General features: G+C 36.2%; 2 protein-coding genes and 1 long non-coding RNA gene across 5 annotated transcripts in view; all 3 read left to right on the top strand.

The window, feature by feature from the left end:
- Positions 1-2,714: 2,714 nt before the first annotated feature.
- LOC118272126 (uncharacterized) lies at positions 2,715-4,625 on the top strand. The gene has a single exon (XM_035588476.2). It carries the CDS (start codon positions 2,715-2,717, stop codon positions 4,584-4,586), a length of 1,872 nt encoding a protein of 623 aa, XP_035444369.2. The 3' UTR covers positions 4,587-4,625.
- Positions 4,626-4,966: 341 nt separating this feature from the next.
- On the top strand, positions 4,967-5,941 carry LOC126910703 (uncharacterized). Its single transcript, XR_007705331.1, has 2 exons — positions 4,967-5,180; positions 5,623-5,941. It is a non-coding gene; the product is annotated as an uncharacterized LOC126910703 (long non-coding RNA).
- A 7,794-nt stretch (positions 5,942-13,735) lies between these two features.
- LOC118271617 (rho-related GTP-binding protein RhoE) overlaps positions 13,736-15,375 on the top strand; it is a 134,292-nt gene continuing 132,652 nt past the window's right edge. The window contains exon 1 of one of the 3 annotated variants that reach the window (XM_050693852.1): positions 13,736-13,973. The gene's annotated coding sequence lies outside the window, so the exon portion shown is untranslated. The remainder of the gene's footprint in view (positions 13,974-15,375) is intronic. The other 2 variants (XM_050693851.1, XM_035587718.2) reach the window with 2 other exon arrangements.

Below are 15,375 nucleotides of genomic sequence, written 5' to 3'. Positions count from 1 at the left end.
GTTACCAGTGTTTTAAATTCGCTGCATCGTTGGTCGAGTTGCGGACTACCCCGGAGCTGCGGACTACCTAGCGGGCTTACCGGGGCTCCGGCTCGACAAGCAGGAATAGGAACGGGGTGGTTTTTAGTTAGTAAGAGTCTGACACTCCCTTTCGCCTCGCCCGAGAGAAGTCATAGGATGATTTTCCACCTCAAAAAAAAAAAAAAAATCGTTGGTCGAGTGGTCACTAATGTGATTGTGAGCATGCAAGATGTGGAGTTTGATTCTCGAGCAAGGAATAGTGTTTTTGGAATGTTTTGTAATCATACTAGATTAGTATTTTACATGTAATTATTTTCTATAACTAATTTCCTGACACATAAATGTAGTCTATGTAGGCATTTAAAACAAATAAACTACAAAACTCAGTAAGTTAGCTATAATATAATTCTATTACAATTCGAATCAGCTAAAAAGTTTCATCTCTCTATCTGAAATTAAAACAATATTATTGTTGAAAGGCTGAAAGTTTCAGGAGAATGGGATTCAATATTCAATGGTCGAATTGAGTCTGTAACTTTTTAATTAACCTCTCAAGATCACTGAGAGAGGCATGGAGTATAACAGTAGAGAGTCCTACATCTTACAATTGGAATGAAAGTAAAAAAAAAATGTTTGTTAAATTTTCATCTATGCCACCAACGCCATCTATTATAAGAGTACCAATACTACTATTAAAGCTTAGTTTATATAAATACTAGCTTCTGCCACCTGCTTCGCCCGCGTTCACGTAGGATAAAAAATATTATCTGGAGTTATTCCAGGCCATAATCTACCTCTGTTCCAAATTTCATCCCGAATCCTTCAGCCGGTATCGGTAGAGGGCGCCCTAAACGGACATATAGCGACCAGATTGGCAACATATTAAAGAAGGACCAAATTAAAAGTACCCTTAACTAAAGAGAAAAGACTGATGACTGTTGATGAAGCGAAAGAAGTATGTAAGAATTGTAGCAATTGACATTCCATGTTTTCCGCCTGGGATACAGCAGTAAGGTTATGTGTATGTAAAAATACATAGGTATTGGTTTTTTTAATATTGTTACCTAAGTTCCCTAAACACATTTCAAGAAAGTGTGTGCTCCGTATCTTCATACTCCACGGTGAAAACGAATGGAGTAGAAATCTTCATTAAAATCTAAGATGAATTCAGATCGGCTTACATTTTTGTTCGATAAAATAAATCACGGTTTTTTATTATTTGCAGTTTTAATTTAAAGATCGAGGCTTCGTGGTTTTTCTTATTTAAATAGATTGGTAATTGAAAAATCGTGGTGCTGATTATTATTAGTATACTTAATACTAACTAGTATTACTAATTAACGTAACATTTTAGAAGTCAATTACCCCCCTTCCTAATCTTCCCAATCCCGGATTTCCCAACAACCTTTCAATCCCTAACCCCCAAAAGGCAACGCACTTGTAACGTCTCTGGTGTTTCAAGTGTACATGGGCGGCGGCGATTGCTTACCATTAGGTGATCCGTCTGCTCGTTTACCGGCTTGTTTCATAAAAAAAGAAGGGTAAGACTCCGTAAGACATAGGTTAAGGCGCTTTAACACGTATTATACAGGAATTCAAATACGTAATGTTTTATACAAACGTCCTAATTCACAGAAACCATTCCTTAAAACATAGCAAAGTACTAGCTTATCTTAATGTAGAATCAATATACACAAGCCAGCACGTCAAATACACACTAGTAAAATACTTCAACAGATTTACGACCTTCTTACAAAACAATAAGGTTGGGAATCTTTTAATGACGAATTGAGGTAGATTAAAGTGCTGCTGCCTGTACGATAAATATGTATACGTATAATCGTAGTGGGTAAATTGGAATTGGTATAATTGGAAACTTTAAAAGTTATAACGTGTACCGTTAAAAGCAAATAAAACCGTAGTTATGTTTACGTAGTTAAGTATTAGGTAATATAACGTTAACGTTATGAGTAATACTAGTGAAAGCACCCGTTGAAGCTTGTGAAGTAGATGAAAATGTATTTGATTTGTTCAATAGTCGCATCTAAAACTGGAACAATTTATAAATAAAATATAGAATAACAAGGGCCTAATAATACGTTAACCATCAAAATGATATAAGTCCCCAAGCAATGTGTGGTATTTAAGTTGGCAATGGCTATTAAGTCACCGAATCCAGAAGATCTGCCCGTTTTTCGGTGATCTCTCGGGTTTATTTAGGTCATACCGGAGACTTGGTGTCACTGGGTCACCTGATGGTGAGCGATCAGCGTCGCCCATTGACACCCGCAATACCAGAGGAGTCACAAGTGCGTTGACGGTCTTTTAAAAAGGAGTAAGCTTTGTTTGGAGTTTGAACACATAGACAAATATTTATTTAAAAACTATCGAATATCTATATAATATCCATATCGAATATAATAATTTTAATTATATCCTACATTCAAAACCTTTTAAGAGCATACATTACGCATTAACTATCCACACAGTTAATGATAGACCTATTGATGTCACTTTCCAGTATAAATAAACAAGCTTTTTCAAAGAATTTCATATTAGAGACTAGTTTAGTAGCGTACTGAAAGGCATTTTATTAATTGATCAATATAATATCAAAATTATCAGAAAAAACATACAAAACGAAAAAAGTTCTTCAAATAAAGAAAACAAAAGTGCATTGTAGTTTAAAAAAAATGAAGAAGAAAACGAAATACAATTTTCTATACATCTTAATAATTTCCAGCGTCGCTAATGGAGATACAGATCTTATTTTCCCAGAAGACAGAGAAAAAGGAACAGTAAATTTCAATTCTATCACTGATTGTATTATAACTATAACTGAAATGGAACTCTATTTCAGACCTACTGTAGCCATACTAGACCAAGATGGTAATACTACAGAAAACATCTTCAAAAATGAGCTAATTGATAAACTTACAGCATACAATATACCTCAAGTTATCATAAAAGATGTGGTTACCGAAGAAAACTATGATTTATATTTGATTTGCTTGACAGTCGCCTTTTTTGACTCATGTGCCGATATCAAAAACTTTGATTTCAAAAGTATTGATAAAGAAATGAGATTTCTTATAATAATATCTGATTATTCAGGCAATAACTGTGTTGATACACTTGAAGAAATTGGAGATTCCGTAAGTAAACATGCTATCACTTTTATAATACAAGATTTTGTAACAGGACAAAATAACATGTACACAATATTTCCTAAAATAGATGAGAAAACGTGTAAAGAAGTTGTTGAAAAACCTACGCATATTAACACGTGTTTCAATAACGGTACTGTGCAAAACGAGGAAATATTTCCAATAAAAAATCCTAATAATCTTAACAGATGCCCATTCAGAATTGGCATGGCAACTCTGTTTCCTTTCTCAGAAATACCTAACAAAGAATTGCTTAAAAATTATGACAACGTTACAGAAATAAAGGGATTTGATTATGAAATATTAAAGATTATTGCCGAGTACTTCAATGCCACATTAGAAACTCATTACATTTACAGAAAAGAAGAGAATCCGTATAAAGATTTGGAGTTCACAGATTTCATTAAGAACGGGAGCCTAGACGCATGTGCTGGTGGTCTTTACAGAATATATGGAGATTTGGTGGAATATTCTGGAGTATACGTCCGTCAAGGTGTCTTTTGGGTCTACTATGCTGAGAGAGCAGAAAGATCTTGGCAGAACTTAGTAAGCAAATTGGATGATGTCTACTTCTTCATTATATTCTACATCACGTATTCAATCGTCTGGTGTTTAGTGTCGTCCTTTGACGGTCAAGCTGTTTCGCTGATCACTACGTTAATACATGGTTGGGGAGCACTCGTCGGTGCCACTTCGTTGCAGGACCCACGAACGAAAAAACAGAAGTTCCTCAATTTACTTTACTTGATCATGTCTGTGTACTCTTCTGTTTATGTCAGCATACAGTTTTATTCCTTCCTCACGGTGCGAGGCCCACCACAAATGTTTAAAACTAATTCAGCGGTCATGGAGTCTGGCAGGACGGCGTATTTGAAGAATTCCTCGAAATATTTTATCACTGATGAGAGGTACACAAAGTATGCAGACCATTCAGCAGATTGCGTGTCTTTTTACAACTGTGCTGAGAAAACTCTGATGTATAATGGCCTAACTCTCTTATTGCAAGCTAATTTCTACATCTTTCAAGCTGATTCTGCAGTTAATGATGAAGCCAGAGTGCTGAGAGCGACAGAGAACATGTTGACAGTGTATAACGAAATGCTGATTAGAAAGGATAGTCCTTTAGTGGCTAAATTCCAAAAAGTCATGAAGCGATTGTTTGAGGCTGGAATAACTGGGAGGCTGTTCACTGAAGCCATTGGTATATCGGTGGTGGCTAAAGCAGAGAGTGCTAACTCTAACATGATAACTAGTAGTTACAGCTGCCAAGCTGGTTGCTCGATCACTCTCATGCAGTTCGCTGGGATATTCTACGCTTGGATTTTCGGCTGTGTCATCTCTTGTTTGGTTTTTGTTATTGAGATACTTTCGAGACGGGTTAAAGTTAAAGAAGTGTAAATGTATGAGGTTAGCTTCTATTGTATGTGTCGTGGAAGACCTGACGGGTTGCTGGGGTTCCGGCTCGAAAAGTGAAACTGTTTTTAGTCAGTAAGAGCCTGCCTCCCACTCTTGTCTCACCTAAGCTGGGAGAAGTCATTGGATGATTTTCGCCCTTCAAGAAAAAAGTTTAAATCAGTTTGTGGACCTTAATATACATAGTTACATTGATCTATTGTACATTTAGGTACTTTGTATTGCAAACTCGTTTCAATTATTTATAAAATCACTCGTATTTCCATGCCCATGTTATTATTATGTTTCTAATTTGTGTTACGAAATAAATATTAAATGAAATTGTGTACCTACTTTCTATTTTTTTATTTTGTCACCTCATTTCATTTTCATTTCATGAATTTGTATAAACATTGGCATTTCATTTACCTACATCAGAAATTACTTTTATATATTTCATAACTTTTTATGATATAAATAAAAAGTGATTGAGATTATAAACGTAAATCATCCATATACTCAGTTTGGAATTGAAAATGTACACGCGATAAGTGGAAAACAAAATGTACGCAACTATTGGAAATATCATATTGGTTTTGAGTGAGTATCTTTTATGTATACCATGTCACAATGTTAGTTACCGTTACTCCTCCGAAACGGCTTAACCGATTTTTACCAAATTTTATTTGCGTATACAGTAGGTCTGAGAATCGGCCACTATCTTTTTTTTATATGGAATAGGAGGCAAACGAGCTAACGAGTCACCTGATGGTAAGCGATCAGCGCCGCCCATGGACACCCGCAACACCAGAGGAGGCATAGGTGCGTTGCCGGCCTTTTTAAAAAGGAGTATGCTCTTTTCTTGAAGGTTTGAAGGTCGTATCGGTTCGGAAACATACCCCTAAGTGATAAGGGTTGAAGTAACTAAAGTAACTTGCTTTACGTTTAAAGTAATCGAAATGAGAGCGCGTTCGGCGCTCGCCGCAAACCAAACTCATACTAAGGGAACAGATGAAAAAAAAAAAACAATTACTCTTCACAGTCGGATTACACCTGGACTCCACTGACGCTGCAGGGGTACTCGATATGGTCACATTAAAATCTGCCACCCTACCAAAATTTAAATATAATTTCAAGGGTATGATGCCGAAAGAAATTTTAATATTCAGGAATGATAACAAGACCGATACCGATACCGATACGAAGAAAGTGAAACGAGAAATCCCACAAGACGATTTCACATTAAAGAACTATTTTACAAAGGACAAGAATCCATCTTTTGTACTGATGTTCAAAAGTCGACAGTTTCCCCTGAACGGTGATGACTCTAGAAGATCTGATTAAAGTTTATCGTAACGTGATACCGAGTTTTCTTTTAACCCCGAAGATAGAAGTGTGGGAGAGCCATGTTTCGGTACGAATGGACCGGCGCGGCCGGAGTGATACCACGGCCTAACAGAAAACTGACGTAAAATAACGCTTGTTTATCCTCATTTTCGCCATTTGTGTTATAAGTCCCATGTAATAGGGGGTGATCCTATTGCCATATACCGGGCACAATTCCAGACTCCGTGCTACTACTGAGAAATTTTCGAAAACCCGAAAAAATCCCCGTAATACTTTCCCCGACACGGGAATCGAACCCGATACCCCTTGTCACTTAGTATTTTATTCACTGAAAAACAAAGAAACACCTAGCCCTTCCTTCTAGGTAAACGTTACATAACATTCTTATTACCTAAGCTTATCTCCTATATTCACTTAGCTCGAAAACCATCTTACGTGAAGATTTTTCTAGATTAAATTCCTCTAGTCTAGATCCTAGGTTGAGTTTTAATAAACTAGTCCTTTAGTAATACCGGCTAAGCTGATTACTTTGGAGTGACTTTTGAAAAATGTGTAAGAGGGAAAAGTTGTCTTAATTAGTTTGAGAATTTTATATATTCACGCTTGTTTGGTGAAGGGTAGGTAAAGACGTTGAATGTAGTGGTGGCTCGGAGCAACTGCAAGTACCAATGTAACTTTTTCCTAGTTACATGTACCTACTTTCTAAGATCATTTAGATTCCACTGACAAACAGTGAAACTACTAAACAGATTTTGATGAAATTTGGTATACAGATAGACAGGGTTTGTTTTTTTTTTTTTTGAAACGTCAAATCATGCAATGATTTCTCTGACTGAGAGGGAGTTTCAGACCCTTACTGACTAAAAACCACCCCGTTCCTACTCCTGCTGATTAATCCGGAGCTCCGGTAAACCCGCTAGGTAGTCCGCAGCTCCGGATTATATAGACAGGGTATGAGCCGATTTAAGCAAAGCCTAGGCCTAGCCTAGGGATCAGAAGCTAGTTAGTTTTATAATGTAATCCCTATTCATAAACACTAAGCTAAGATTTTGAAGCGACATGTAGTTGTGGGGTCAGTCACCTATGACCCATATCCATAGGCTGGACTGTCCAGCGGGTGATTTTAATTAAAACTATTGTTTATATGCTGCAACTGTTGACTTAAATGGCTAGCTTGATTGGAAAACTGCTAACATGCTAACTATATGAAAGTTGGAGCCGGATTGAGGGGGAGCACATTGATAAAGGATATACTTATTATGATGAAAATAGAACTTTATCAGTAAAATATTAGATGAACTGAGTATTTTTTTATATTCGAAACGGACTGGCAATTCTTATAAGTAGGAACAGTGAAATTGAAGATCGTGGCTCTTCAGTCGTAAGTTTCAGTGGACCTATCCTAAAGGTTGGACGCATTTTTTTATGGAATAGGGGGCAAACGAGCTGACGGTTCTCCTGATGGTTAGCGACCAGCACTCATGAACACCCGCTACACCAAAGGAGTCATAGGTGCGTTGCTAGTCTTTTAAAAAGAAATACGCTCTTTTCTTGAAGGTTTGAAAATAAGCTTAAGTTTTCTCTTAAAAGTTACCATTCCATTGTGATGACAGCCTCAACAGGCGAGTTTACTTTATTCGCCAATGCCTTCCACGAAAAATAATATTATATCCCTAGCTGCTAGAATAACAAAATATAAAATTCATATCTCGAAGCAACTTATATAATATTTCACGAAAATGTACGAAACATAAACTGTATTACAACATACATATAAAAGCGAAATATCAAAATATGAAAATAAATATTTGCATTTTTAATAATCTAAAATGCTTCAGTTATACCCCTTTCAGCAAGTTTCAGTAGTAATTGGCCCGCGAACCTCGACTCGCTCGCATTTTCAGAATATTTCAGCGAAGAATTCTTAGCACTTCCCCGCTAACATAAAAGTTTATTTATGTCCATAATAAAGCAAGTTATTGCTATTTCCTAGAGGTTGTAGTAATTAACTGCAAGTTGGGGTAAACGAAAAACTTGGATTCAACTTCTATTTTTAATCTTGATTACTTTTTCATTATTTCTTTTTTTGGTTATTTCAAGTTACGGTGGAGTCTATTTCTCATAAATCTTTGGTTATAACGTTGTAATATCATGTTTATTATTACTTAATTATACGTTTTCTTTAATTATACGTTTAACAATATCAAATCAGTTGTGTTAGACTGTTAGAGGCTTTTTTTGAAGGGGGAATCATCCAATGGCTTCTCTCGCCTTGGGTGAGGCGAGAGGAAGAGACAGAATTTTACTGACTAAAAATCACCCCTCCTTCTGCTTTTCGAGCTCCCGTAACCTGCTAGGCAGTCAACAGCTCCAATAGACCATTAGAGTCTTAAGTCATGTATATTGTATAGGCCATACACATATATAAATAATTAAGTACACCTAAGTATTAAAATACCTACACACAACATACCTACTTTCCAACGTCAAACAGCACTTATCTGAAAAAGTGACGTTTAAAAATACAAAACAGTACACAGGTTCAAAAACGACAAGCAAAAATAAACAAAACATATCGTCCAAAAAAATACATTGTCATCGCGAAAAATATCCCTTTTTGCGAACAGAAACAATGGAAACCACAGCGGCACGCACAATCATGCGTTGCAGGGTAAGCCGTGCGTGCGATCGCATACAATATGACGTACGGACGTACGTACACCCCTATCAGGTCTAAACCTGTTCATACATGTCCGTACATGTTCCCTGACAAGTGACACAAAGGTGTGTGAAATCGCCGACTCACTGTCGCGTGGCAATTCGGATTGCAGACTACGTTGTCAAATCAAAAGCTGAAAGCTTAACTTCGTTTGCATTCCGTCCGAGTTTCAGCTTCGTTGGTCAGGCTTTGGCCGTTGTTTACGTCCATGATACTGGTATAGGAGATGTAAAGGGATAGGCAATGCAGAAGGCTTTTTATTTTACGTAATGGAGCCTGTGTTAAACGCCTGTCTGTTTCCTAAATAAATATAGGAAAGGTTTTTTATGGTATAAGCTGGTAAACGAGCAGACGAATCACCTGATGGTAAGCTATCACCGCCGCCCATAGACACCCGAAACATCAGAGGCGTTAGAAGTGTGTTGCCGGTCTTTTGGGAATGTATGAAAATGTTAAGAATGTTGTTGGGGAATCGGGATTAGGAAGGGGGGCAATTGGGCCTCTGGTGACCTTACTCATACAACGAAACCCATCGCAAGCGTTGTTTCACATCGGTGTTCTGTGCGACCGTGGTATCACTCCGGTCGAGCCGACCCATTCGTGCCGAAGTATGGGTCTCCCACACTGAGTATTGTCTAATTATTCCGTATTGTTATGTTAATGTTAGGTATGTTATGTGGGCGCTAGGATAGTAGTTCTCATAATAATATGGCTATAACATCTTGCAATGGTACACCTTCAGATAAAAGAAATAAATGCACTAATCTAACATGTCTTAAAACTGCAAAGCCTTTAATTTTCAATGACCCTGATTGCTAATCTCAAAACGTATATTGGTGTACAGGATTCTGGCCGCAGGTCAAGACCTTATATCAGTCATCATCAAGTCGAGTACATCTCGAAACAATTTGAACGTCTAATCTTAGAAGGGAATTGCTTGCGTCAGTCATTTGTCAATTGTAGCAATTACACCTAATTGTGGATACTGAGACAAAACAATGGAGGTACCTATTTGTACTTCGTGTTTAAAGGTCTAAAAGTACTTTTAGTAGAGTACTTAATTGTGGTTCTTAAATGGAGGATTCTTTTTGTAACTAAATGTACCTTAATTCATCATCTTCAATTCAACCGCATTTAACTCAGATTACAGATTTAACACAGGTTTGGAAGGTTCACAGGTTTGGAATCAGCACCAAACTACATACTATTTTAAAAATACGGACTGTTAGTTCACTCAGAAAAAGAATGAGAAGTGAAGATAGCTTAACTGACGAGCATGCATGAAAAGACTGATTGATGGCTGTTGATGAAACTAAAAAGAATCGTAGCAATTGGCGTTCCATTGTCTCTGTGTAGGGTACACGCCATGGGAGATAGGCGTGATGTAACCAAAGGTAGGTGTGAATGAAGGAAAGTATTATTCCTGCTCTCATCTATTAGAGGACCATCTATACAGGTATGACTCAATTTCAAACAAAACCAAACAAGCTTTAAGAAGCAATGCACGATGGCATTCATTATCATCTAAGCCTTAACTATTTGGTCACGAAACTACAATACATGAATGAGTCTAACAGGCAAAGTTATGTGAGACAGTGTTGTGACACTGTATTGGAAGTCACGTAGTCACTACACGATCACGAATGGAATAAAATATCTTGAAGCAGATCATCCGCTTCAGATGCAAATTTGATTCTGATAACGATCCTCATAGATAAGGGAATGACCAGAGAGAGAGAGAAGGAGAAAGAGAGAGAAAGAGAAGGAGAGAGAGAGACAAAGAAAGACAAAGAGGGAGAAACAGAGTGAGAGAGAGAGAGAGAGAAAGAGAAAGAGAAAGAGAAAGAGAAAGAGAAAAAGAGAAAGAGAAAGAGAAAGAGAAAGAGAAAGAGAAAGAGAAAGAGAAAGAGAAAGAGAAAGAGAAAGAGAAAGAGAAAGAGAAAGAGAAAGAGAAAGAGAAAGAGAAAGAGAGAGAGAAAGAGAATTATATTATATCTTATAACAATTGGAAACGCCTCACAGATATTTATTGACTTAATACCAAATTAGGAAATCCATCCAGTTCCGTATTACGTGAAACGCTGTCAATATCGACTAATAATCACACCTATTTTTATACTAATAATTATTACACTATTTTCATTATACATAATAAGGATTACTTTCCTATAACAAATGCATTACACGATAAAATAACAATTTAGTATTTGTATAACAAAACAACCGCGCCCATTGAACCGTAATTTGCGTTAATAACTAAAATACACAGTTCCTGAGAATGCCACAACTATTATAGGTTTCAAACAAATTTCAAATTTATAACGGTTGTCATAGTAAACAAAATGGCGTGTACATAACCGTTACTGAACAAATATCAGATAATTAATACGCGAACTGGTAATTTGCGCTGAAATTCACTTCATTGCGTGTTTTGTATGAGGTTCTAGGTAAAGCAATAATCAGGCAGGTGTGTTAGATACTTACATAAGTATATTATTTACGAAGCAACTTTTGCTCAAAACTTAGTACTTTCTTATTAACCCTGTTTGTCACCGTCCTGCTAGAAATTAGGCATTTTCATATCATCAACAACAGCCTATAAGTGTCCACTGCTGACCAAAGGCCTCATCTCGCACGGAGAAGGTTTGAGCATTAATCACCATGCTCAATGCTGGTTGGCGATTTCAAACTTATTATTAGATACTACTCATAGGAAGTTTTGATTATGATTCTAATCTATCAGACACTCATCATCATCATCATTATCAGCCTGTTCTCGTCCACTGCTGGACATAGGTCTCTCCAATGACACGCCACTCACAGCTCGATTTTCAGCTTTGCGCATCCAACCACTACCAGTCACTTTGCGGATATCGTCAGACAGACACTCAATTTTATTGCAATTTCTGTATGTTTTTTTCATTCTTCTCTATTAGGTCTTGTCATATTAATGTAACTGTTTTATCTTGCATTTCAACCCCATCACAGTTCTTGCATTTTTTTTTCTTTAGCCATAATATTCCCTTCAAATTCATAATTCGCTTTATCTCATGACTTTATTCTCTATTCATCTTTACCAGTAATTAGATAATCACATCAAAATGCCGTGTCATTTATCTCCATACAAAAACTACCTCTAATATCTATTAACATTCTTATGTGTTAAATCGTTGCAAGGCGGTAACACTCAAAACAGTTTTTTTTGCGCATTCATCCCAACTTTCTTAACAGGTACCTCTATTTTATTGTATAGGGGTCCCTCAGGGCACAAAAAATATTCCATGAACTGTATGTATGGGAACTAAGAATTTTAAAAAGGAATATTGATTGAACAAGTATTGACTTGTTCTATTTGAATTTGTTACAAGTGTCAAGCATGTGGTCTCGAATTCTATTTCCGAGTTGGACAAAGTTTTGTTTTTGGATAATTCTTGTGTCTGTTTATCTGTTTGTTCTGGCTAATCTCTGAAATAGCTGGACCGATGACGAGACTTTTATTGGCACGTAGCTTATGTACCAAGAATACGACTTTTATTGTAGAAAAATACTTTATTTTAGATAAATAATTAACCCAAATTCTGTCAGAAATCAATATTATACGCGGAAGAAGTCGCGGGCAACAGCTAGTGGAGTTTGAAATCTTGCTTTGTTATTACCGGTTTAGATAGCATAAAGTATTTTATTATTATAAATTATTACTAACATTCTATTGGATACTTCAAAATCAAAAATACATAATTATTATTACAACCGAATAACAGTGGACGTTTTAAAAATCCCCTTCTCAGTCAGACAACCATGACGTCATGTTCCTGATATTTTTTCCTATTTAACTTTTATAATAGTTAGCCCTCTACACAAAATTTTATGCTAGCTCTAAGAAATTCCATCTGCGAACACCTGGGTCTATAAATAATATAAAATATATAAAAATCTCCTGTGCCAACAACGGATTTTTATCGTTCTTGCTGTAACAAGAAATTCTTTCCAAGACAAGCTTTTAAATAAACGAAGGAACTACATCTACTTGTGCAGAATACTTATAAATTGGAAGAATGTTTCCAGTAAATTCTTGGGAGGTTTAAGATCAAAGAGGTTTAGTGGTTGCAAGTGCAGACTATCTTGTATGAAGTATGAGAAGAGCAAGGAGATAATTTGACTATTATTAAAATTATTATTAGAACTTATGACGGGATATAAATGATTATTAATCCGTGATCATGGCGCTTGCAACAGTGCCGAAATATTGGAAACTCATCGAAGTGAATAAACATGGTAAATATCCCGTCATAAGTTCTAATAATAGTGACCATGTCAGTTTAAAAACTTATAGTGTTAAAATTCATCAGTGAGTTGATAACTTGATATCGTAATGGATTTGTTTTAATCGCCATGTACTCAGGAAGCAATACACTAAAAATAGCTGAAATCACTTAAAATTCTGGCACCAATAATATTGGGGAAAAAGGTGCGATTGAAATTTTTCGATTCCTTGAAATTAAACCAATGTGGGCGTAAACTGATTCCCATAATGGGATTTATCAGAACAAAACGTGAGCTATTCTTAGCTTCAGACAATTCCATTTTTCCATATAGATGAGATTTTGTAGAACAAGATGGAAAACAGAATAATATCGAATGCATATTTTCATTTCGAATACCCAAGGAGTAAGGGTAAAGAAGACCAGACCAGGAAAGCCGCTTTGAAACAATAAATAATAGTTGTTTTATCTCTTTCCATCGTTAAATAAAATATGAGACAAAGCAGCCCACCAGTAACAGTCTCCTGTACTCACTATTGTCCTGATGCTGCGCTTTTGCTGCAAACTGAATATAAAAATTTCACGCTCCAATCATCTTAATGTCGAAATACTTCTCTCTCTTTCACACATTACCGCGTCAGTCTCCCATCTCACTCTGTTTGGAATCCTAGACGCAGCTCTGATATCGACGCAGCCTTATCACTGCTACGCCTGTATATGACTTTTATCTTTATTCTCGATACAATATAGTTGGTATTCGAATGGAATGATCCCATCTCAGAGGTTGTTCACATACCTGAATGGCCGTAGCGTAGTATTCGAGAATGGGTCCGCTCACATTCACAATACCGAAGTCAGTGTCGCTCGAGACTTCGTGGGAGGTGGTTGTGCGCGCGAATTTTTGCCGAAAGCCGGCAACCGCGTGTGCGATAGATTCAAAACGAAAGTGACTATCGATATTCGACTCACATATTTAACCTTACGAAGTGAAGTTTAAAAACATGTGTGTTTATATGTTTTAGTGTAGTGGTTCGTGTTTATTTATATCGGATATTTGTGTCTAAGGTATGTCAGTCAACCAGTTTGTAGTTTTTAATAATTACTAGTAAGGAACGTACAAGAATGATTTCCTTTCTGTATGCAACAACCGGTTTTTCGTCCGGTCAACCGTGGGAAGGTATTTGGTTTGCAATTTCATGTTTGATTGCGTGCATTGTGTGAATCGGCTCGTTAATATTGTTTTCGTTGATTCCATTATAGATTATAATAAATATCGTGTTTGTTTTCAATTCAGTTATTTACGATGTTAGTTTTGCGTTAGTTTCTGACGCTAATTTGTGTTTACTTTGAGAATTCTCTTCTATTAACTTTGTTATTGAAGCTTCGTGCTACGTTTGTTTATTAGTGGTAACATCAAAAGTTTTCGTGTCATTATGTTGTGATTCATGGCTTGTATCATTATGTACCGTCTCGGTTATATTATAATTTATTGTCATTTTCCCTCGTTCGCATAATTATTTACCTCCATCAGTTTCTAGGACAATTTGAAATGTTTCATCGTTATCGTCATTTGCGTCGATTGCTGCATCATTAAAGCCTGTATTTACTTCGAGTTCTTCCGTAATAATTTCTAGATTAAATGGAATAGATTATATATCTATACTTAATATTATATTACTGTTAACAGTTTTCCTTTTTCGCCACGATAATCTATGGAACCGCCAGCGCCTAATGAAATATTATTTTTACCTTTCCACGTCCTAATCTTGAGGAAGGTTATGGGTTGTTTAACATAATATTGCCATCAATTATAGTCAAGCACGTGGGTGAAATTGTGGGGCAACACTAGTTGTGTATTATACGAAGATTTTCTTGTATTTATCTCGATGAGTCATAAGTTGTTTACGATTTTGCGTGAACAGAATTAATGTTGTATGGTAGGTACTTAGATATGTTTTTATACAAGTATAAGTGCCTATTATTATACTCGTATTATGCTCCTACATAAATAACTACTTGTAGCTTCACTTGATATTCAAGCCTGTGAATATTTTGCTCGCCTTGTAGTTGGAAATGCTACTGAGTTCGAGTTTCGATTCCGTAATTGAAAAAAGTACAGGGTTCTAAAGTACACATCTAAAAATTGGACTGATGAGACAATCAATATATTTTTATTAATAAATCAACATGAAATTGGTTTTAGGTACATAGGTTTTCTAGGACATAAAACAAGGTAAACTTATACACTACCGACGATTTTCTTCAAATAAAGCAAAACATCAGTTTCGATGTTTACCAAAACTTTAAGACTCCGTTTGTACCGTAGCAGATAAACACTGCATTATCTAGATGTCACACAGATTATACCAATAAATACGTCGATTAAAACCACTCCCAATTAATAGGTACCACAATCATCTATATTACGTTATTTACAGCAGCCAAAACCACAAATTATTTGGGTGAT

This window comes from Spodoptera frugiperda, chromosome 5 (assembly GCF_023101765.2).
Source record: "Spodoptera frugiperda isolate SF20-4 chromosome 5, AGI-APGP_CSIRO_Sfru_2.0, whole genome shotgun sequence".
Taxonomy (NCBI): Eukaryota; Metazoa; Arthropoda; class Insecta; order Lepidoptera; family Noctuidae; genus Spodoptera; species Spodoptera frugiperda.
The sequence above is the reverse complement of the archived record's forward strand: the minus strand, read 5'-3'. Positions and strand labels throughout refer to the sequence as shown.